Source organism: Strix aluco, chromosome 21 (genome assembly GCF_031877795.1).
Source record: "Strix aluco isolate bStrAlu1 chromosome 21, bStrAlu1.hap1, whole genome shotgun sequence".
NCBI classification, from domain to species: domain Eukaryota; kingdom Metazoa; phylum Chordata; class Aves; order Strigiformes; family Strigidae; genus Strix; species Strix aluco.
In genome coordinates this window covers 9,807,902-9,832,566 of record NC_133951.1, presented here as the reverse complement: position 1 = coordinate 9,832,566, position 24,665 = coordinate 9,807,902, and the positions used below count along the sequence as shown (strand labels likewise).

Genomic DNA, 24,665 nt, shown 5'->3' with positions numbered 1-24,665 from the left:
GGGGGCATGTTAGGCAGAAATTAAAGAAGGGTTGTGGTCAGTAAAGAATTCTTTAGCAACTATACCAGGCTCCAAGGAACTCTGAACCCCACAGAACAAGTTTATTAAGTAGAACAGTAAAGTTTTAAACCTAGATTTAGTGTTCAAGGTTGGATGGAAAAATCTTATGGAGTGTAGAAAATGTAAGTGTCTGTATAGGTGCTTAAGAACATCCCAGAGAATTTTAAAGGTTTTTATATCCCTTGCTACAGAATTCTATAGCATGGTTTCCCGAAACTGATAGAAACTACTATTCTCTGCTAGGACTTTGAAGTAATTTCTTTAGAATCTCATGGATATTTTACATATTAAGGATCTGATCCCAGACCCACTGGAAGTAATATAAGTCTTTGCTTTCAACGGGAGCCTTGCCATTAATTTTATTGGGCACTGGATTAAGGCCTAAAATTCTACAAGACTCTTCCAAAAATCAGGACTCTGGCACAGACTTTACAAAAGCAAATAACATGGAGTAAGAGAAGCAAAGCACTACCTGGATTGTTATAAGCAAGATGTCTAATGCTGTTGGCTCCTCTGGAGTTGAAAGGGATTTCCTCTGGCTTTGTAGTTTGGATACCTGCATCCATTTGCCATTAAAAAATGAATAAAGACTCTCCACTTCTCTTATAGTAACTATCAGCATATTGCCATGTCGATCCTTGATTGGCTCATAAAAAACTCTGCCTAAGTTGTGAGTTCCCAGCAAATTCTAGAAAACAAGCAAATTATAGAATGAAAGTTATTTATTGCATATCAAGAGAGTGGTATTTTTTGAAACATAACTTTGTGCTCACTGACATCAGTCCTATTGACTTCAAGAAAAACTAGACACAAAGTGTTTCTCAAAGACTTGTCCTACAGTCGTATCATTCAACTGGCAAAAGGAAAAGTTTTTCCCGAAGTTGTGTTTGTGGATTGAATTGTGGATCCTCTGATGTATATGGCCCAGCAGTGTTTAGTCCAACATTTAATGGAGAACATCAGAAAGACTATTATGACCCCATGACTTTGTAAAAGGAAACACTGCAAAATCACTTATTTGGACAGAACTTCCTATCTTTGCCCAGTCAGGTAAAGATAAAGGATGCACTTCTCAAAAGCACTCAATGTTGTTCTAGTGGTGATTCCTTCGGTATCAATGAAGCCCTTCTGATTTGCATTTACAGAAGAGCTAGGTGCTCTCTTAACCTCCCCTTAACCAAATGTCAGAGATGATACAAAATTCTTCCCCTGCCCCCAAATCATTCATAATAGACACTTCAAATGTTTTCTCTTAGGGTCATTAATGATAATCTCCATTTTCTGTTCTCCATTTTAAAATTATTCAGATTATTTTCAGCAAGAAAAGCAAGAGGCCCTCATATCTATGTTGAATGTAAATAAATCTGGAGTTAAACTGTGGAGTGTGTTTGTGAAGGAACACAGAAGGATTTGAAGAGACACGGACCCTTTTCCTTTTCCTTCAGATACTAAGAATGTGCTAGACAAAACCAGCAGAAACTAACAAACTAGCAGGGCAAAGCTCTCCAGGAAAATATGTGAGGATTAAAGAAAAGTAATTTTAAAAGACTCCACATAAAATACATATTTTGGTCAAAATCCCTTTTCTCACACAGTAAGGCATCTGCTTATAGGTGCAAACACACTCAATCCAGTGACCAGCCACTGAAGAGATTCCCAGATGTCTTAAAGAAAAATGCCTAACATTTAAAATATGCTCATTACTTTGTGACTTTTCAAGAGGTCTACAGTAAGCTGGGTAGGGATGGGGGTAGTTTAAAATGAAAACTTGAATTTACAATATAGCACATTGTATGTTTAGGGAAGTGCTATACGTTAACTTAATGACATTGTAAATGGATAGGTTATCCTGAAATTATTTATCTGTACTTAGCAGGCAATATTTACTTATAAACTGTATTATTAAATTGTTTATAAACTCTAGGTAGTCAGCACAGTGACTGTTCTTTATGTGGTATAACTTAGCTATTTTAGCTTTATGCATCCCTCTCCAGGGCATACTGTTGATGTCTATACAACACCTCCCTTCTTTTTTTAACTGTTCTGTCTTTTGAGGTTACCCTGCATAACTGATTAGCACTGGATGTCTTGAGTATACATTTTGTATTATCCATGTGTCCACAGGTGGGACACATGATTGCAGGTAGGTGTTAACCATTTAGTTGTCACATTAATCACTGCAACCTATGAATGTGCCTAGATGAAAACAAACGTTACTGTCACTGACTGTATATTCTGAATGACATTCCAGCACAGAGAAAGGGTGTACCTACTAATATGAAGATGTGACTAATTCATATACTAAGAAAGTTTTGTGTCTACTTAGCTTGGCACCCCATCACTTGTGTTTTGTTTGCTTTAGTTGTCTAGCAGTAAGAACAGGCAAAATTACAGTCCCTGTTGTCTCTGAATCCACTGATCTGGTCCCTTAGCAGCTGTGTTGTCACTGATCTTTCCATTCTGTCCTAAATTCTTGTGGAGTCAGTCTATTAACTACCTCAATAAAATGTATTCAACCATATAAACTTTATTGAGATCCTTCCATTGGTGGATCCCATTAGGCCACACACACTGTTAGATGTTGGCAGATCGGTGACAATCCCTCCGTTGATCGGGGGACCAAGCTAACAGAACAAATGTTAAGGACAATAAATTTGCCAGAAATTCAACAGAGCAATATACCACATGGACACATTTGGTATATCTCTGTGCTTCAAGCTCTGCTCTTAACATCTCTGGTAGCAAATAATAGCACAATGTACTAGGAACCTTGGTTATCTCAAAGTGCAGTCCGTGCATACTAGCAATGCTCTGTTAAAGACAATCTGCACAGAGGGAATGAAACTGAGCTAACCAAAGGAATATGTGCTACCTAAGCTGAGCTAACCACACCAGAGGGAACATTCAGCAGATATAGTTAAAACTTTCCCTAGTGACAGCTCAAAGGACTGACAAACAGCTGCTGCTTAACACAGGTGGTCCTCCAATAAAGGTACAGGAGACTGGCATTCCATATATTTCGGGATACTTTGGGGAAATCAGTCAAGACAGGTGGTTGCCCAGGAAGGCTACTCTCCTGTACAGCATGCTTTGCCAAAAGATGTAAAATAAACCCCACATGGATATTCTTAATAATGGCCACAAAGTATCTGGCTTTCATAGCTGCTATAAAACCTAGCTTATTGCATTGACTGGCAATAACGAGGGATGGCCGTATGGCTAATACATGAGCCAACCAATATGAAGATCTTCATTAATTCCATGACTGTACCATAGATTTTTCTGGGAAGCTTTGGTGACTTTATTCTAACAAAAGGTAGAAGAAAGTGAGGCCTGGATATACTTTTCTGCAAGAATCATGCACACGTTTTTGAAAATGTATTTTGCCACAAAAGTAAGTATTTTATGAAAATGTCTGTCTTTCAGCTAGAGATTTCATGTTATCATGAAATCCATTCTTCAGAAGCATTACAATAAATGTCAAAATGTTCTGCTGGAGAAAGTGTAATTATTATTTGCATAACAAATAGTGGACTGAGTCACAGAAGGATTAAGTGACCTGTTCAGTACCACTCAGATTGTATCTGTAGCACATGTTGGAACGGAACTGTCCTGAGAGTCACTGCTACACCTTAACATGATATGAATAGTCCATGTAGTGCTGCTGTCCTCACCACTGCGCTGAGGGGTCAGCACAAGATCTATGCACCACTTAATCTCTCTTAGTCTCTGTTTTTAAGGGTCTGAATAGGCCTCTGACTGGTTCTTTGCACAAAGGTACATTTTCACCTTAAGAATTTTGGCGGCTCAGTTAATAACTTAATGAAAGATTCATTTTTATTTCCCTGCTGACAATCCACAACAGCATAGCCATCCTGCTTGTCAAACAGTGTAGTTCTGCCCTAGAAGCTGTACTTGAGCAGTTTGTAAGTTATGGGTGAATCAAGAGTGCTATTTTGGCAACTTCCGCAGTCTATTTGTCCTTCCTGTTGGGGACAGAAGCTACCTACTGCTGCAGGTTCCCATGTAGCACAAGGGAGTGCTAAATCTTACCCAGAGTTTAAATCCTTTATTAATATATTAATAATTAATAATGAATAGGCTTTCTAAGAGGCTTTTGAGCAGCAAATATTAGGATTATAACTCTTGAATTCCCAATCTGCAAACCCGCAGGTTTATCTGTGATCATTATTCACTGGTTCATATCTGTTTGTTTCTTTGTCTGCCACTTTCGTTTCTTTCCTTTCTTTTTCCTACTTTTAATGTAACTTCTTCCTTCCAGCTGGCAAGAGAGGCTCAGTGGCTCATTTTATTGTAGATGATAACGCTGCTCCAAAGAACAGGCCAGTGGGGAGTGGTGAACCATAGGACAGCTGGCAGTACTATCCCTTAGAGATCAGAAAGTCACCAAGTTAATAGCTAGAAATACGCAATGCAACCAACCTGTAGCTGTGCTGCTGCTGAAAGCATCTTTTGCCTGGCTTGAAGTGCTGTTGATGAGGACACGGATACAGACATATTCTGCCTCAGCCATCTGATATCATCCCACATGCAAGACAACTGCAAAAATATATACAGTTCAATCAGTTTTTGTTCTCGGCATTTATAAAAACAGAAATGAAATTAAAAGCATTTTGGACTAGGAAAAATCAGTGGATATTGCTCATTTTGAGTTTCTGTGGATGGCAATGTATTGCCTATATAAACATGAAACAGATACTGAATCGGACACAGAAGTTTCTTTGTAAACATCATGCACCTACTTCAATTGCTCTTTGGATTATTGTGTAAAATTGATTTACTGTTCTTTGGGGTATAAAAAATAGTGTGAAGATACCTTGAATGATGGCATAACCATAATACCAACATTAAACCTTTTAGTTATTCCTTTAGACTCTTCCTCTAAATATTCATAAAACCTTTATGTACCCAAGTAGCAGTCACTTATGTAGGATCATACATTTAAAAGAGTAATTGTGCCACTGTCAGCGACCCAGTCAGAATTTAACCCATATAAGTGTTTTGCATTTTAACATGAGTGAAGGTAAAGCACTTCATCATTTAGCTTTTTATTGACATCATTTCAAAAATTCAGAATGAAGAGCTAAGGCCTATGCATTGCTAGCAACAAATCCGTAGAAGCAATATATGAAATTAGGCTCCTGTTACCTTTGTGAACCACAGGAAATCCTGCATAACTGAACTACTGTGAGAGTCATCAATTTCCACAATTGGGATTTGATCTTCATTGGTTACTAATAAATTGTCTTTGTAAAAAAATATAACAGATAAGTAGAGTCCCCTAAAGAAAGAAGGAAACATTGTCAAACACCTTTCATTTCTACTCACGTCCATGCCAAATTTTAGTCAAAGAATCATAGATGTTAAGTTCTGAGGAGACAAATCGAATCATCTGGTCATAACTTCTGTGTTATATAGATCATGCAACTTATATAGATCACTGGCAACTTCAGCCAGTGAATTCTGAAAAATATTTGGGAAGCTTACAGTTTTAGATGATGTGAGACTACAAGAATCTAAGAAATTATGAATCTATGCAAGCCACTGACATCAGTTTTAGTAAGGATTTTGTCAGAGTAAACAGTATAAAATAGAGGCTTTATGCCCTTTAGAAATCAGAAATTTTACTAAAACTTTTTATCATTAACGGGCTTAGTTCTACCCTCGTTTACTTCAGAGTAAATCTGAAGTAACTGAATTGAAATCAGGCAGGTTATTATGGATTTACATTAGTGTAATTGAGTGTAATTTGGCCAGCATATCTGCAAAACTGTTTATAGAGATCATTCCTTTCAATATTTACCCTTGCAATTAGTTACATACGTTAAGTAGTTGCCTTAGGGAATTTAAAGACTCTGGAGAGCTCTTCTGAAAGAATCAAACTCTTATCAAAATACAAAGAAGAAAAAGCAAACTGAACACTCCTGGCAATGAAAGAAGAAATAATCCAGCATAAGAAACTTCCATTTGCTAAAACAAATTATCAAGGCTGAGGGTTGTTTGAGTCACACTGAGTTGCAAACCTAGCTAAAGATGTTAGAGAATTCTTGATGTGTTGCTTGTTGCCAATAGACTATCAAAACATGTTATCTGAGCTCTGCATTTTATATTATGAATGAAATAAATACCATTTCATTACTGAGCAGCAACAGAGGCAGTACTTCCAAAATACCACAGTAACTGCACTTTGTGTTTTCACAGAATATTTCACTCATTACAATTCAAATATATTTCCAACAGTAACAATGAAAAGATTCTATTGATTTCAGTAGGAACTGGAGCATTATTTTCCTATCAGCTGCACCAGTCTTACATGTATGCAAATTTATCAAGTTCGTTCTGATTGATTGCTGTTTCATTGGTAGTGGAATCTTGACATACATTTCTAAGGTGCTTTTCACTATTGCATAAGAGCAACAACTGCTAGCTAAAACTCAGAACGTTTGGGAGATAAAGTGAATGACAAACCGTTTCAGAGTCTTCACAAATTTGTTCGATGAGTGGAAAAGGTGCTTCAGGCTTCTGGAAACTGATTGCTTGCGACCAGCATTCTGTAATTTAGAACTCTCTAAAATGGAAAATAAAAAGCAAACCAAGCCCAGCACTTAAATTTCAGTTAGTATCTCGTAAAGAACCTTTGTCTTTTGAAGCACAATACTAAATTTCAGTCAGTGCCCACTATATACCTTTCAAAAGGCAACATTTAGAAACATGCTCAAATACAACCTTTTGCTTATATTTTCATTATTTTAGTGATAGGCAACTGCAAACAATTTCCTTACTTGCAGCAAACTCAGATTTGGTAAAAATGTTTTGCTCCTAGGCAAAGAATAGCTTGAACCAGTACTACGTACTCTTAATGTTCAGAATAGATGTGAATTTTGCAAATCATCTCAAAAAACCAAGAAGAGATTCAAACCATCAGTCAACATTTTAGGGTGCTGTAATTCCTTCTAAGTACTGAATAATTGGTGCCCTGGCAATCACTAACATCACAGCATCACCAGTCTTAAGTAAAGGCTTTAAGAAAACAGCTAGATTGTCCCTTGTCTTTCTCTGTATCACATTAAATGCATGTGCTTTTGTTTGGATTCTTTTTCTGTATCAGAATAATTTCCAGTCACCTGTATTGCTTCAGAACTTTCACAGTTACATTTGCTCCCTAGGAATCTGGAATCCAAGGAAGAGGTGTTTGACTTGTTTGTTCACTTCATGTCAAAGCTGAGACCTGCTGTGTGCCTGCAAGGATCTCTGGACCAGCTCTCTCAGCAGAAGAATTTAATAAAATCAAATATTCACCCAATATTCTAAAAAAATGTGGTTAAATTTTTATACATTGTATTATTTTTCATTTTCATGAATTTGACTTAATGTCTTTCCTTCTCTCATGCACGGCCTGAGTTTCCTTGTAAGCCAGAAATCTTCCAGTGGGAACTGGAAGTTGCAAGCTCTGTGAAACAGCTGTGTCCACCTGTGTACCTGTGAGCAGACTTCAGAGGGTGTGCCAATAGATGGCAGTCAGGAACATGCAGGACTCTATAATGTACAATGTATTGTCAGTTGTTGTTGTCCACATACGGCATTTAAAAGGAATGGGCTGTTTTGGGGTTTTTTTTTTTTGCATTGTCTTTTGCAATGTCCCTCCTGTTTAATGCTGTTGTCAGAGAAACAGCAGAAACATTTAATTTAAAAAAAGAATTAATTCTTCCGATATTTACTGTGATCTGAAAAGAAAGACAAAAAGAAAAATGTAACTGTGAAACTACATCTCACTTTTCCACGATCTGACTGTTTATTCGGATAAAGCATGGATACCCATCCAGACTGAAGCATGAAACATTTTGAGGGATGCCCTTCTCCAGTGGGGAAAAAATATGACTCATAAAGAACTATTTGCTGAAAGCTGCTAATCACTCTGCTTAGGTGTTTTCAGAGTAACATATTTCTCACTTACCTCCAGTGCAGAATAGGAGGTGTCTATCTGTGTCTCCCTAGTGAGTTCTAAGTTTGAACATTTAAAGAACATCTAAATTTGCTATTGTCAAAACCCCATCTGTGGAAGTGCTCAACATATTTTTAAATGATGAATAAATTTGCACATTGAAAACCACAGAAAGAAGACACATTGTTAGCAATAATTACCACTCTGCTGAACAGCAAGTACAAAGAGAACAAGGTTCTATTAGAGGTGAAATCATACAGTTCAGATGTATGAGACTTATTAGATCATCAAATCCATTGTCTTTCCAGTGGAAACTTGTTCTCCATGGCATATTCTCCAATGTGCTGTTCAGTTTAGTTTTAACAGACTCATCCAAATCCCTGACTACTCCTTTGATGCAACTGATCTTTGTATTCTTTTCCTTTAAAAAATTTTTTTTTCTATTCATATCTCCTCAGATAATTTTTATTTTACTGTGAACTTTTTCAGTATATCATAGTAATGTAAACCAAATGCTACATGAAAACTCCTGTCTTACTGCTTCCGTCTTCCAAGGTTAAGACCAATTTAGGAATATAAATTTCATTCTAATTATGTGATTTTTATTTTCTTCTATATTAAGGATGGAGGGAATGAAGGAGGAAATTGCTGAAGGCAAAGCAACATAATTCTATTTAAAACACTCAGAGACTGCAGCATTAAAATAAGAGGGCACATTACAAGTGAAATATATGTTATTGGGCTTTTCAGTGGTTTGGGTTTAGTCCACAGCTTTGCGGAAGCCAACAGCAAAAGAAACAATGTAAAACTAGATGGAGATTCTAAACTCTCCTACATTGCTATTTGCTTTTGTTTTACAGTATAGTGTGTCTAGAAGCCAAAAAACATGGAGCTGAGATTAGAGGATAATTTGGATCTACAGGAAATGGAACTTTGTCTGTTATTTAATTAACTAATAAATAACATAGAGTAACCTTTATAGAAGAACACCAGTAACAACAAAATAAGTTTATATTAATAAATGATACAGCAGTAGAGCTGTAAGCTCTTTTCATAGAAACACAGGAGTGAACAATTAGTGACTGAAATTAGAGAATTTCTGGTGATTAGATTTAGATCGGAAGAATTCAACCCTGGATTGAAATAGACAATTAACTACAAAGGTATATTTATATAAATGTTTCTTTGCAGTTCACTTAAATACAACAGATACTTAAAAGCAACACGAGTCCATTGTGGAAGAATAAGAGCAAAGTTCCATACTCAGGCTGCTAGTATGCATCTGGGGTCTCTGCTGTAGAGGAATGTCTGCTATGCCGTGCCATTTCTCCGAGGAGGAAGATCATCTGGAATTCTTTGTCCTATCACTAGACAAGCGGGTGCCTCTCCTCAAGTGGGGCAGATGTGAAGTAAATGGAATTACCTCAGTGCAAAATTATCTGAGATCTTAGCCCCACAAATCAGACAGCCTGCGGAACTGCTAAACATCATTTAGGGTGACCCTGAATAAGGAAGCAAATTAGCACAAGATGAGCTAGATCCTACTGAAATCCTAATGGAGGGCATATAATGGGGTTTAGAGTTTTCACTAGTTGTGCAACCTTATGAAAATACATGAAATATCTGGAAACTTCCAGACAAATTCAAACTCAGTTTAAAGCTGCACATTTTTAGCATTGCAAACAACTGACACTGTGATAATGTGCATGGAGAAGTTAGAGGCATAAGTAGTGGCCAGACACCTCAATAGCTTGAGAACATGATAGATACTGTATTACCTCACCTCAGTGTGGGATGTCTTTCAAAAGAAAATTCTGTATCTCGTGAAGAAGCTACTGGCATGATAGTCATATTACTGGGTGGTATATTTTGGATTACAAAGTCAGGCTCAACAGCTGAAATGGTAACTTTTTAAATTCCCTACCTGAACTATGGCTTGTTTCGCAAGCCTGTTTTTGTATATTCTTACCAATAATTATAATCTAAACATTGTAATTGGCCTGTGAAATCAGAGATCCTTCTCTTTGTTAAATGCAATAAAACTATGTGCTCTGCTTGTGAATCAAATTACAATTAGAACATTTTTATTCCACCTCTTCCTTGTCTAGTAAAATACATTTCAACCAAATTTCAGAAAGAAAATATCTGGTGAGCATTTCACTGAAGAGTTGGCTTCCTTTCTTAATGAAGCATCCCACAATTACTTAAATCCACTCAGGATTGTTTAGAAAAAATGATCTACAAGAAAAAAATACTTAAAAAATACATTTGAAGTTTTGCCAGGACATACAATTGTAGTAACTCAGTTATGATAGTCTGTAGCATGATATTATGAAGACAAATGGATGACTGTTGTTTGTAATCATCAGGGTTTTCCAGAAGATTAAGCATATGAAAGCAAAGCTTCCTAAGTAATTCCCTAGGAGATTTCATCATATCACAGAGCAGGTTCAAAAGCAACAGCTGATCTAATTCCAAAAGCTCTTAAACTCACTGTACATTCCAATGTATTCTTCCTGGTATTTTTGTAAGCTTGTTTTCTTCAGCCCCTGCAATGCAAAGCACAGGGCAAAAGGCAGGCTGCAGTGCAAAGCCTGAAGGAGCAGACTTGGGCAAGAGATCTGCCTGGAATCTAGGCAATTTAACCCTCCCAGCTCACGCTGGTGCACTAGCACACAGCCTTGCTCTTCTGGCTCCTCTGTATTCGGAAGCTTTTGCCTATGTTATTCAAATAATCTCAGACCTTTTAGATCGATTACCCTCAGTTTTTTCCACTGCCCTTGCACCATCCTCCGCTCTCCTTCAGCCAGTCTGAGCAGCATAAGTGTGATATCCCACAGAGGAATCACTTAGTGAAAAGCCAAGGTGCCAGGACCCCAGGTTTGAGTCCTGTCTCTATCTTCATCTAGCTTTAATTCGTGCAGAGCTTGATTCTGCTCTCATTTATAAACCACAGAAAATCAGTGGTTGTAAGCAGATTCAAGGACACTCTCCAAACAGTGTCCAGCTATTTACTGACATCTCTAAAACAAATGAGGAAAACAGAGATTACCGTATTAATGTATAATCAAAGAAGAGTGAACCTTATGAAGTCCCAACAAGGCCAAGTGCAAGGTTCTGCACATGGTTCGGGGCAATCCCAAGCGTCCCAAGATACAGGCTGGGTGGAGAATGGATTGAGAGCAGCCCTGTGGAGAAGGACTTGGGGGTGTTGCTTGCCAGGAAGCTCAGTGTGACCCGGCAATGTGCACTCGCAGCCCAGAAAGCCAACCGTATCATGGGCTGCATCAAAAAAAGTGTGGCCAGGAGGTTGAGGGAGGGGATTCTCCCCCTCTACTCCACTCTTGTGAGACCCCACCTGCAGTGCTGTGTTCAGCTCTGGGGCCCCCAGTGTAAGACAGACATGTTGGAGTGGGTCCAGAGGAGGCCACGAGGATGATGAGGGGGCTGGAGCCCCTCCCCTGTGAGGACAGGCTGAGAGAGTTGGGGGTGTTCAACCTGGAGAAGAGAAGGCTCTGGGGAGACCTTAGAGTGGCCTTCCAGTACTTAAAGGGGGCTACAGGAAAGGTGGGGAGGGACTTTTTACAAGGGCATGTAGTGATAGAACAAGGGATAATGGCTTTAAACTGAAAGAGGGGAGATTTATATTAGATATAAGGATGAAGTTCTTCCCTGTGAGGGTTGTGAGACACTGGCACAGGTTGCCCAGAGAAGCTGTGGCTGCCCCCTCCCTGGAAGGGTTCAAAGCCAGGTTGGACAGGGCTTTGAGCAACCTGGGCTAGTGGAAGGTGTCCCTGCCTGTGGCAGGAGGGTTGGAACTAGATGATCTTTCAGGTCCCTTCCAACCCAAACCCTTCTATGATTCTATGATGCTCTGAAAGAGAAGCATGGTAAAGAATGGATAAATGCCTGGGCAGGTCCTCAGCTTAACAGCATATCCATGCTGACTTCTATCGATGTCAATCAAATCATGCTAATTTACATAAATTAAGAATCTAACTCAGGCCTCTGTATTATATGAAGTGAAAGCCATTATTTGGGCTTTTCAGTCATGTACAGTAGCTTATCTGAGATCCTTGATCAAACTCCTCAAATTTCACTGAGGTTGATAAGTACCAGAACCAAATTTCAGAGTCAAAGTGATGTCATAATTCTTACTTTTTCTGCAAACTCTTTGCCTTGATTGTTTACCAAATTACTGAAATACAAGGGATTGACATCAGTCATATATTTAAGGCAAGTTCCAAAGGCTCTCCTGTTATGTTACAATCCTGATTTATCCAAAATATACTACTGTGTAATGCTAGCATTACAAGCAATTATGAGATTTTTATTTGGTTGGAGGCAAGGGTGTTGCTCAAGCTGACTCCACAGTGCAGTACTGCCACATGTAAGCTCCCACATCCTCTTTCAGACATGCAAGAAAATGTTCTGAGCTAAACAGATTTTCTATATTGTTGTTATTTATTATTTAAGGAAAAGCAGTTAGGAAATCAAGAACAGAGTTGTCTGTGCTTTGCTTTGAGACTGGGGTTAATTTCTGGAGCAGTGGAATTTTCTAAGAACCAGGCACTGGTGTAAGATTCTCAAAAGGAGGGATTTTCTGCATGTTGTTTATAACTGCTTCTGTTCTGGGCTGGTATGTCAGTAAAACAATTTATACTAAGAATATTTTCAGATGTTCCATCACTTATTCCCTGTTGACTAGGAAGGTGGCCTGAAAGACCTGAGATATATGCTAACTTCAGAGAGGAAAAACTGTACCATGGAAAAAAGAATTCTTAATAGCATGAAAAATCTGTGTAAGATATGGAATACATCATCTGTATTTTCAGTACCAAGACCACCTGCAAGTGATAATGCTTGTATGAATTTTAATTAGAGAAACAACATTTTCTTGCAATATCTCCTTTTCCTTTCCAAGCAACATAGCTGAGTAGTTTAAGTTGCTATGGTTACAATGGGTTGTGGCAGACTGTGGATCATTGTGATAGTGACATATTTGCACATTTGCATCTTTATGTTTCAGCCAGATGATTTTAGCCCTAAGTATTTCTGTGATTTTAAATCAATTGATGCAGCTTGACATAACAGTCATACTAGGTGAAGAAAAATGAAAACTTCATGGTAGTTCAACTTTTCAGTTTAAAATAAGTTCCTTTGCAATGAAGCATTATTCCAGTTAGAAGTTTATTTTAAGAAAATAAATAGTACTTTTCAACAACCCGTATAGAACAGGAGTTTTTATATATGCTTTAAAAAGAATGCCAAGCTGTTGCCTTAGCTCTTGAGCTATTAAAGGCACAGTCTGTTTCTCATGAATGAAGAGCAAAGAGCTGGCTGAGATTCGAACTCTCTCCTAGTTTTGATCCATTCTATTTGAAAATGTAGCAATCTTATCTTCCCACTGCATTGTGCAAGTATTTTTCATTATAGATTGGCATCACATCCACTAGAGTACTTTGTGTCTTCCATTTGGAGGCAGCCAAGTCCTCTCTTTTGATCCAAACCAGTTGTTAACTCTCTAAAGTATTTCTTTATATGAAAAAATAAGAGAGAGATCCTTGAAACATTTTAGTGGAATCCTGTGTGAAACTTATTTGTAGGAAAAAACCAAATCAATAGGTGTGTAGGATACAGAGGGAGAAAGGGTGTGTCTGTGCTTGTGTGCATTCTAGCTTTCAGATGTTTTCATCCAACTAATTTCAAGGGTTAAGAGCAAGATAGTGCGCTAAAGTGATTCCAGATGGGCCAATATTAATATCTTTCTTTTCCTGATGAATGAGAAGGTATGACCTAGTTAGAAAACTGCTAAAATTACAGGCGCCACAGAGGCTTCAGCCGGTGCCCTACCACATAGATATTTATCCTTACCTCTGCAATTATAATGCTGATGAGCTGCTCGAACCTGCTGAAGGAGACGTTCCAGGGCCTCAGTGTGTCCCTTGTGCCGAGGTTCTCTTCCACTGCAGTCTTTCCAGTCTATTGAACAAAGGAAATAAACAGAAATGAAACACAAAGGAGCAGGAGGTTTTAAAATATTTTCTTGCCTCTGATACTTCTCAGCTTTAGAGAAGTTTTACATCTGGGTACGCAGGAAAAAATGGCAGTTGTTTTTAAGTGTGCTGTTGTTACTTCTACAGTAAGTTTCTGTTGCCTTTTGCCAGCTAGGTAATTAATCATAATGATTATGAACAATTAGCTCTTAGAAGCTCCTGTAGTGAGTGACTAGACAATGGCTACTTCTCTTCAGTACATAAATGGCCTCTGTTGCTGTAGTGTCAGAGCTGCTCTCAGCCTGTACTGTACTGACACTCAGTACCTCACTAAGCTCATGCTACCACTCCTTCTGCCTTTTGGTGAGACACCAGGAGGCTCAATGACTCTCCCACATTTATATAGAAAACTGACTGCAAAGCAGAGAATGAACATCTTCCTACATCCAGAGCTAGCTCTGTAGCCAGAGGAACATGCTCTGAGTAAAATCACTTCTGAAAATCTGCTCCCAGCAGAGGCCTGAACAAACACTGGCAATTCCTGCCCTAGAGTCTACGGTCTGCTCAGCACTGCACTCGTGAGGCAAGAAGCTGCGGTTTCTGTCTCACATACCTTCAACCTACGAAAGACTTTGTTTTCACTCATTTGCTGCTAGTTACAATCTCAGTCTTGATTTTAAAAACCAGGCAATCTCATCACAAATAGGAAGATGAAACCGTGTGTATCAGAGCGGAGCTTTTTAATTCCAGACTTGACTGTTTTCATACTTTCATTATAATGAGAAAAAAGTATCGCACCAGTTTCCTGACTCAAAGTAATGGTGAATCAAAGTAATAAGAGATCTGTCTGCAAGGCAGACATGCTTCCATCTTGCTGGCATAGAGGCCATGTATGTGTTCACAGCCACCAACAAACGGTTTGCTCGCTCACTAAATATACAGATCTAGTTTCTAGTGCAAATTTGGAGTCAAGCATTCCTTCCAATGGTCTCACTATGCCAGGGATATAAATATGTATTTGCTGCCATTTAGTATAGCAGCTAGAGTAAGCCCCATGAAAGGGTGGAAAGAGAAGACATTTGCTATCCTGATAGCCTGTGGGCAGTTGTAACAGCTGCAGAGTGGCTATCCTGCATGTCCTACGCTACTGCAGAGATCAAGGGCCAGCTGCATTTATAGCTCTGTGTGGGGAGGCCAGTTCTTAGGTCTCCTGTGAGCAGCCAAGAGGAACCAACTGGAACTCACCAATTTCAAAGTGCTTTGGTGTCATCAAACTGGTAGAGTTTCGAACAACCTCATGATTTCTCTATTCCAGTGGTTTCCAAACTTTTTGAGCCTCCAGACTGCTGACTACCTTAAAAATGACATGGAAATTAGACCAGCTTCCCTCATCGTCCATCACTCACACGCTAATGAATAAGCCTAGAAATGTTACTGCCTACTATGATTTCACAGACCAGCTTCACAACACAGGCCACTTTCCAGGCTGCTACTGTGTACGTGGGGGAAGCAGGAGGACAGTGGCAAGCATTCACTGCCATGCTACATGGATGCATCTCCAAGGATGTCACTAACCTTTAATGCTCTGGGATTGGAATGGATCAGGATTAAGCCCTGAAGCTTTCATTTCCCTTGCATGTTCTTCTGGCTGCCGTTACAGACAACTTTGTAGAGTATTAATGTATTCACATTTAATTTTTAGCTTAGGGCCATATTTTGTTATGCAACACTGGTGTAATTTCAGGTTGCTGCCTTCTTGCCAAGCACAAATCTGCTAGTTTTCAAAATCAGTGGTGAAGGCAGTCACATGGATAAAGAAGTTCTGCCCCCAGTAATTGCAGTGATAGACAACATCTTGTTTCTCAAGCTAAAATTCTGATGTTAGTATTACTTAATGAAATAATTTACATTTAGGCTCTGGTGGTCTCACTTGCTGAAAAGCTTAAGCATGTGTCACTTAATGAAAATACCACAATCTTGCCAGGTATCTATATACAGTGAGCTGAGTCTGCCTAATGCTTCTGTGTTCATCAACAAAGAAAACACATATGTAGCCATGAAGAAACAGTTCTCTTTGTCATAAACTCACAAAAAATCCCATATATATCAAGTGATGCTCCTGCTGTCCTACAGGGAAATCCAAAAGACTCCTTTTGTTACCTTGGCTGCCTTTCAGAGAGACACCCCGCAGTGATTGTCCCAGGCACTTCAGTAGTGCTCCCGTGGATGGCACTGCTCTCCCTGGGGGAAGCAGGGACCTCATTGGGCTCTGAGCAGCTGCACATGACAACACGGCCCTAATGCCAGCAAGTCGAGGACTTTCTGCTACTTTAAAGCCCAGAATCCCTGAGACACTAAACATGGGAAATGAACTTAATTCTCTGCATAGTTTTTGTGTTGATCCAGTGAAATCTGCAGGAAAACTTCCCTTACATCCCAAAGCTTTGGAACTGGCACATATTGTCAGTTTTTAGAAGGTTAATAATAGTGGACAAGAAATACACAGGGAAGACGATGCAATATGGTCAAAGCAAAAGTTCATATCATACAAAGCTACAGTCTTAAATGCCACCTATCTTGCCAGGAGTGCCCCATTCTTTGGGGATATTTAGCTGAATAACTAGCAGCTACTGTAAAAGAGTCTATCAGCTGATGTAAATTTTTGGTTTTTGGGGCCAAATCCTGTGTAGTTCTACCTGGCTATAGTCAAGGTAGCTGCATGATAATAAGTTATTCAAAACAACTCGGTAGTAGTGAGGTATCCACATAGCCAAGAGTAGAATTTTGTCCCATGATTGTAGCACATTTTTGTTCTCAAACAGAATATTTCTTTACCTTAGTTCTGGTTTTACTCTGGGGTAAACAAGAGCAAAATTGAAGCAAAATGGGACAATGGTACTGCAAGAGTCTCCTTTATTCAACCCTCTCCATTATGGCTACTGAGAGTAGGTACAGCTTGCTTTATTTTCTCACACTAGGATGCAAGGTTATTAAATTGTTACATTAGCCTAATAAAAACAAGTGCTAATGCAATAAAATGAAAAGTCCCTCTTTACTGCATTAATCAATATAAAAGAAGCTGTGATATGCTGAGCCGGTTTGGCAGTGAACATTAAGTCTGGCAAAGCAACTAACAATACAATGTGATTATAATAGATTAAAAATTACAGATGAAAAATCATAGTTCTAATGGAGTCTGGGAAAACCTGTCATAGGTTTGAAAAGGAAGGAAGGGTTTTGGACATGTCAGGAACATTTTAGTGCTTACAGGCTGGATCCTATCAACATGCATGTCCACACTAGAGTATTTTACATACAGGGTGCTATAAGAATGGTCCACTAAAAGGAATCTACATCTGCTACAAGGCAGAATACAAAACTACATATGATACATGTAAGTGTTTTGATTCTATCAGTTCAGATTCAGGTTTTGATCCATTCATGTACCGATAAATGAGGTTCATACAGCAGAACTCTATTAAGAGAAATGAAGGCCAAAATATTTCAAATTTTTCTTAAGTGTTAGTGACTAGATGACAACGTTCTGTCAACAGACTGGAGAAGGATAAAAGATAAGACAAATAATTATACATATATGATTGTTTTGTTTATTTTTGAGGGGTGGAAGGAGTTTTATTTATTTATTTCACTCCTAGATGACATGGCAATTAAATCATGAACTCCAGAATATTTCTCTTTTTCTGTTCTCTGAAGAAGGAGAAATTCTTACAAAGCAACATCACTAATCAAATTAGGAGGGTAGACAAACTCAACCTACTTGAAGGAGAGGCATATTCAGGAGTAGATTTGCGTGGAGGTCCCCATCCTCTCATGTTGTATGCTGAAACATGAACATAATACCTCTGGCCCTGCAAATGGAAACAACTGGAGTCAAAACTATCACTTGACTCAAAATCCTGGCTGTAATAACTGGAAAGCAGTCACTCCCAAAGATGATTTCTTTGAAAAAATGAAATAGATTCCATTGGCATCAACTGATGCACCATAACAAATTGACACATAGTACCAAGATTTTGGGACAGGTGGTCTGCTGAGGTTTTACAGAACACACCAATTCCATCTGACAAACCACAATCTCTTCTACCAAAGCCAAACCCTGTGAACTCTTACAATCAGACTTCGGGAATAGGGACTCCCCTTTTTCCTGTCATATTTAACAGTCTCCCTGCCAGTACAGTGATGAAAGAAGCTTAGTTTGTCTGCGACTGAAATCAGTCAGACCTTTATCACAGATTTTGATGAATAAATCTAGGCTGATAGAGAGCACTTTGGAAAGTCTAACTTTATATGTTATATACTTTGGAGAGTATAGACAAACACACAGTAAGAACTGTTCTTAATATGTGCCTATGGAAATGACTGTGCAAGCTTGCTTGATTTTAACTTAAGAACAGTTATTCTGTTTTTCTGTTAGAAAATGAGAAACAGAGTAAATACATACTGTGGCTCAGCTCCCTGGAAGACAGTGTGCTTCAAATCAAAGATTTCTTCAAATAACAGGCTAGAAAAACCCAATATTTTTTCTATTCTATGTAGAGGGTTTTATATTGAGCCCATTGCTTACTCTTTAAAGTTAATTCATTTTGAGAGCCCATCTTTTGGGGCACTGTCCAAGGGTCACATGCATACTTCTGCCTGCTATAACTTTGTAGGCCTGATTCAGTGTGCAGTGAATTCAGTGGAAAGGCTCCAGCTCAGTGGATGATGGATTGGGCCCCTCTCATGATGATTCCAGGGGAAATAGTTGTATTTTGGGCAAGCTTTATTTTCAGCAAGTATTTTGTGAATCAAAATTTGTTTGCACAAATAGTCCTGAACAACCTATAGGAAAAAGACTTTCAGACACATGGTCAAAATTATTCTGCTTAAGAATCCTTATGGATATTGACCAATTTTCCCCATTGCTGACCCAGTTCTTATCAGTGTAAAATATTTATACAAAAATAAATAACAAAAATGAAAATGATTGCCATCAATGTGTGTGTTCCTGGAAGAAGTAGAAGAGGAAGAACTGTTATTTTAGCTATTGGTCATCAGAGTCAGGACTACATCTTTCACGAGCCTTTGATCAGCACTAAGATTATCCTCTGATCCAGAAAACAACAGCTTTCACTCCAGTCATTTCTGATCTCCCCTAAGCATGACAACTTATAAAACAGTTCATGCTGTCTGTCTATTCCTTTGTGACTTTCAGATTATGGATACCAGACATATGACGCTTAATGACTGGAACTTGTTGCTAGAAGAAAGGCACTCTACACTTATTATCAACAGGCATGGATGCAAATTCTCAGTGTCTTTGTATCACTGGGGCAGCAGGGGGCATCAAGATCTAAATGAGTCATTTGGCACTTACCGTTCTGAGACCTGTGATCGTGCACCTCGAAGACTGAAGATTATCCATAATTATTTCACCAACCAAAGGAGAAAAGTCTTCTGAAGAGCTCCATTCCACTAGGAAACAAATAGCAGGAGAAAATAAAATCAGATACCAGTCCAAGCAAAGAAATCAAAGTACTTGAATCACTCAGAGGTTAACTTTTCTCCTAGCAGTTTCCTAGCAGTTTCCCTTTCCATGTGGATACTAAAAGTTATGTTTAACAATAATGTTTAGCAAAACTTCACACAATAATTGAATTATATGTCTGTGTATCAGAGAGAAAAGCAAAATATTGCTCAAAAGCTTTTCAGGAAAGAATGCTTAAAAATACACTGCAATCCAAATTACATTCAGTCAACATTTACCTTCATTTAAACAATTTCCTTTTAAAGAAAGTGAAGTAGTGGAAAAGAGTAGGTAGAGGATTTGGACCTGCTAATGCCATTTGGCAGTTCATACATCCAAACCTACAAAAATTATTGTTTTGCAATTGGATCTGCATAGGTAAGCATGGGCAGAGAGAGAGTCCTTTTGGCTCCACAGGTCCACAAAACTCTCATCATCTAGCCTTGGCTAATTTGTATAGAAATACCCTCCTCGCACTAGATCTGACACCCACTAGAGTCTCTTCATTGGTTTCAGTGGGTTCTGGCTCTCTTGCCCAAGCCAGATGCTGCTGTGGTCACTGAAACTACAGAGCTCCACAAGGACCTACTGAGTTGTATCCACTTTTGAAGTGAATTAAGTGGCGCTGGGCTGACACATCCCTCCCAACCCACCCTGCAGCCTAAATTACAATGGGAACCTTCACTGAAGCGCTCCCATCAGCTTGTATGGACGACTCATATTCCTCCTTAAGGGGTTATGAAATTAGTAGTCCTGCTGTCAGTACTCTTTCTTAGTGCTTGCAAAAATTAATATACATGTAAAGTAGTATCAAACAGACCATGAAAAACTACTAGATGATTTTAAAAAAAGAATATATACAAGTGGGGAACTGATGGCTGCAGGTAGGAAAACAAGCTCTTTTTCTTAAATTATATTTTATTAATGACAGAGACCATGATTAGAGATTAATCCCGGAGTCATACCTCTGGGATTTAGTAACTGGTACCTTCAAACTTCCAGGAAAACCTATCAAAAGCATAGTGAAAATAATCTCTTAAATTATTCTACTGTAGACATGGGAGAATCCCATCAATTTTGTGGATTTATACCAAGGTACAGAATTCAACCCAAAGCTTCCCCTTTAAAATTCACAAAATATTTGCATATTTATTAGTACTGGAGTCAGTAATTTAGAATAGATCAGAGAATATAGGTATTTTAATTTCAGCATGTGGAATTTTCATCTTCTGGCTGTGTCATACTGGTATGTTCACATTAAAAGAAAAAGGCTTTACAGAATTTTTTGCTCAGCACATACAACATTTAACTGCCAACACATTTTTCTAAAATAGCCAAGTATCAATAGCACAATTCATTTTTCCTTTCTCTCCTAATTGCTCCTTTTCTGTGATTGCAGTGTGTGAATGCACAGCATGTTCTGCAACATTTTTGTATTTGCTGCAATGAAAAGGATATCACTTTTGTTATTGTCTTTGAACTTTTTCAGTGTATATTTTTCTAGTTTTTCATAGGTTTTAAATACCTAATTACTGCCACCTTTAGAGGAAGCTATCTCTGTACATTAGTATGAAAATGTAGAGACTGTTATGGTACTGTGTTGTAGGTTTTTGTTGACAACTTAATTATAGGAATACTTACAAGTACCATTGAACTTGATGGCCTGTCAGAGTTTCCATTGTAAACCATGATTTTCAGGGTTTATAACTCCACTGTATTAAATCATTGAGGATGTTGTATACACGCTGCAAACTTAGATGCATCTGTTTTCCAGAAGGATAAATTGTAGAAACCCTGTTTGAACTGCTGAACAGGTTATCAACAGCTTGCAGTTACTTCAGATACCGTTTTTCTTTTCAGAGATTCATGTTAAGCAAGATAGTGTCACTCAAGACAGATTCTGCCAACAAATCCTGTCTTCATTGAAATTCCCAGGCATGTCTGACTGTGCTTCTCAGCATGAGGGGCAGTGGTAAGGTTGCACTTCAGGCAGCACAAAACAAAAACCAAGGGTGAAATAAGCGGCTTTAAGCTGTTTTTGAGCTTCCCAAATTCCTAAACTGAGCTGTTCTATGGACTGGAGACTGCCCAAACATAAACTGGTAGTTCAAGAGGCATATTTAAATTTGGGTAGCTTACACAAATAAACATTGCAGCCCTATTCTTGATGTGGGTCTCCTTCTTAACCCTTCCACTTGTATTCTGGCATTTAGAAAAGTGCTCCTAATATTTAGAGATCTTAACACACTGCCTGAAGAGGAATTAACTGTCTTAATCTAAACAGGATTGCAATCCTACACATTTGCAAGCATGTGTACAGCAGGAACATCATGATACTAGTATTATGACTAGCAACTTCATGGCAGTTTGTTCTCAGGAATAATCAAGGACCACTGAGTTCAGAGAAAGAAGCTGAGTTACCAAGGGGAGAAAAGTTTTTAAAGCCATCTCAGGAACAGCCAAGGAGGTGGGTTTTGAAATAATAAACCACAGCTTTGCTCTGATGTTCTACGGCAAACTGTTGCCCCAACACATGTTAGTGAAACCCCATGTGCAGGCCTCATCCACTTGCTGGGTGACACTGTGATCTCCCAGTCCCTTGAAGGACAACTACTCACTAGAGAGAGTGACCGAGTCCACTAGTCTTTTCACAAGGTACTGAGGAGGACTGTGTACCCCTCTGATCCCCTCAACCAGCCCAGTCTGCACTTGCAGCTAGGCCGAGGCTCAGCTGTGCTTCTCATTATACAGCCAAGTAATGCCAGCATTTTACACTTTTTTTTTTTAGCTTACCCTGTGGTCACTGAAAAGTTGAAAACATAGGAATATGATATTAGCTTGTGGATCAGGTTATGGTAATCATTATGATTGAGAACCACTCTTTTAAAGGACATTTACCTAGCAACATGGTGTATACAAAGTTACTCAAAATTCAATTTTCATATATATGCATTTAAAAACCTCACATTTGGAAAAAACCCTGCCCCCCCCATTTCAATAAAAATTTCCATTAACTGAAAAATAAATATTTTTTGAACAGCTGTGTTGGAATAATGCCTTCTTTTTCCCCTTGTTTCAAAGCAGTACTGAAAACATATCAACAGGATACACTGAAGCATTGCTATTTTTGACAGAATGTCATTCTCTGACTCATGATGTCCGTCATAAAGAAACACATAACAAATTTTGGAATTTGTTGCTGACTTTTGATCTTAAACTTTTTTCCCCCATGATTTTACTGATTCAAGTGAGAAGAGGATGACATGATATAGTTTTAAAGAAATGCAAATGAACTTAAGTCATTTATCACTTAAGTTTATATCTCCTGTTACACATTGCCAGCTTTTCCTTAGATGACCATAATAGTCATCTAAATATTCTATTATACTCATTCATTGGGTTTTAAACCTCTAGAAGGATGTGAATACCAGTGTTCCTATTTTATGGATGGGAAAATGAAGACAAGGAGAGGTAGAGCATCTAGTTCACTCAGAAGGCCCCCAAACAACAAGGGACAAACTCCTATGACCTATATTACATTTATTAGGCCAGTGTTGCTCCCATTTTCTGGCTATGTGGGATATATATAGCTCTTTCTGGTACCAGTACAAAGCTACACATCCATGGTCTTATCCTTGTGATTAACCTGGATCTAAAAATTATGCAACTTTGTGCACAAGCAACCCCTCATGAAGATTTTGCTAAATCTTTGCCTACTTACTGAGAGAGGGTGCTGGGACAGACTGCTCTGGTAGCAAACAAAAAATATCAACCATTTGTGGAACTCTAAAGTACTTGGGACTTTAAGAAAGAACAAAAGGCTAGCTAACCTCAGCACCTTAAAAGCTGAATATAAAAATGCTCAAGTATAAAACCTGAAGATGAAGAGGGTCCTTTATAAGAGCCCAGGAACAAGAGCTGGTCTTGTAGACTGTACCAACTGTGCTGTAAAGGACCTGAAAGCTGTTGGGTGAATTAAGGATGGAGCATGTTCCAGTCCTGTTCTGAACACGCCAAAGGGCTGCTTTGTCGTGAACGCTGAATGTCTTTGCTGTTGCGGCTTTCCATCTGACACTTCACGTTATGTCAGAGCAGGGGTTTTTTGTGTGTTTAATATATTGGTGACTATGTGTTTTAATGAAGGTGCCCTGTATTCCAGAGCTAGCAAATGCACGATGTGTTGCTGCGGTCGCCAAGATAAGTAGTAATTTTTAAATAAACAGCAGTATAAACAGTTACATAAAACTCATGTAAATTGCTGGCACATAATTTTAGACTGGCTTAAGTTATGTAACTTACTTGTGGCCAAGGTTTGGTTTTTTTTTTTAATACCCAATTCATGCACTTTAAAATAAAGGGAGAAGTTTATTTTCACCTGTTTCTTTTCCACTCGCTATCTTTCTGTTATACTGAGCATGCCTTAAACAGTTTATCAGAGGGATTGACAGCAGACAGACAAGAGACAAAGTGAAGGCACAAAACACCTCCTGACCCTATTGTAGATTCATTCGGGAAAGCACCTTCTCCTGAGTTAGGTAAATAGCCTGAGCCACAGTAGAATTTGTCACTTCTCTTGGCATTTGTTTTTGCTTGCACTTAAATTACTCACTGAATTGCTGAGTAGATTAATTAGACCGAGGGACATGAGCTACCTTGTTAAGTTGATGGGGTCTACAAAACAGTGTACTGAGCTGGGATTCTGGGTTTTATTCTTGTATTTGCTACTGACTTGCTGTGACCTTGGGCAAAGCATTATGCCACTATGACTTTTAACCCAGACTTAAGCAGCAAGGATTCTCTCTCCTTCCCTTCCTTCCCATGTCCAGGCCCCTAGGCTGAAGGACACTGAGAGCTTAGCTTGTGTTTCCAAGGGCCTCCAAACCAATAATTGCATTGTTCAATAGCTTCCTTTGAAATGTAGAACTGAAAGAGAGCACTAACACCAGAAACCACGTCACACCATCTTCTGCCTGCTGATCTTTACGAAATAATTTTAATAATTTACACTCATAATATCTTAGCAGCTTGATTTAAGGATATTGAACACTGCTGTTTGTGTGAATAAAATCAGGATGAAAGTACCTAAACAAATATTTAGAAGTATAAAAAAAGTAAAGAG

At 38.5% G+C, this 24,665-nt stretch overlaps 1 protein-coding gene across 1 annotated transcript in view; it reads right to left on the bottom strand.

Moving 5' to 3' along the window:
- Positions 1-24,665, bottom strand: part of ANKFN1 (ankyrin repeat and fibronectin type III domain containing 1) — a 62,956-nt gene that overhangs the window by 15,288 nt on the left and 23,003 nt on the right. Inside the window, exons 5-11 of the mRNA XM_074847382.1 lie at positions 19,397-19,494; positions 17,798-17,888; positions 13,898-14,005; positions 6,550-6,649; positions 5,230-5,362; positions 4,504-4,620; positions 533-748 (exon numbers count right to left, since the gene is read on the bottom strand). Of these exons, the coding sequence (XP_074703483.1) occupies positions 533-748; positions 4,504-4,620; positions 5,230-5,362; positions 6,550-6,649; positions 13,898-14,005; positions 17,798-17,888; positions 19,397-19,494 (863 nt within the window). The remainder of the gene's footprint in view (positions 1-532; positions 749-4,503; positions 4,621-5,229; positions 5,363-6,549; positions 6,650-13,897; positions 14,006-17,797; positions 17,889-19,396; positions 19,495-24,665) is intronic.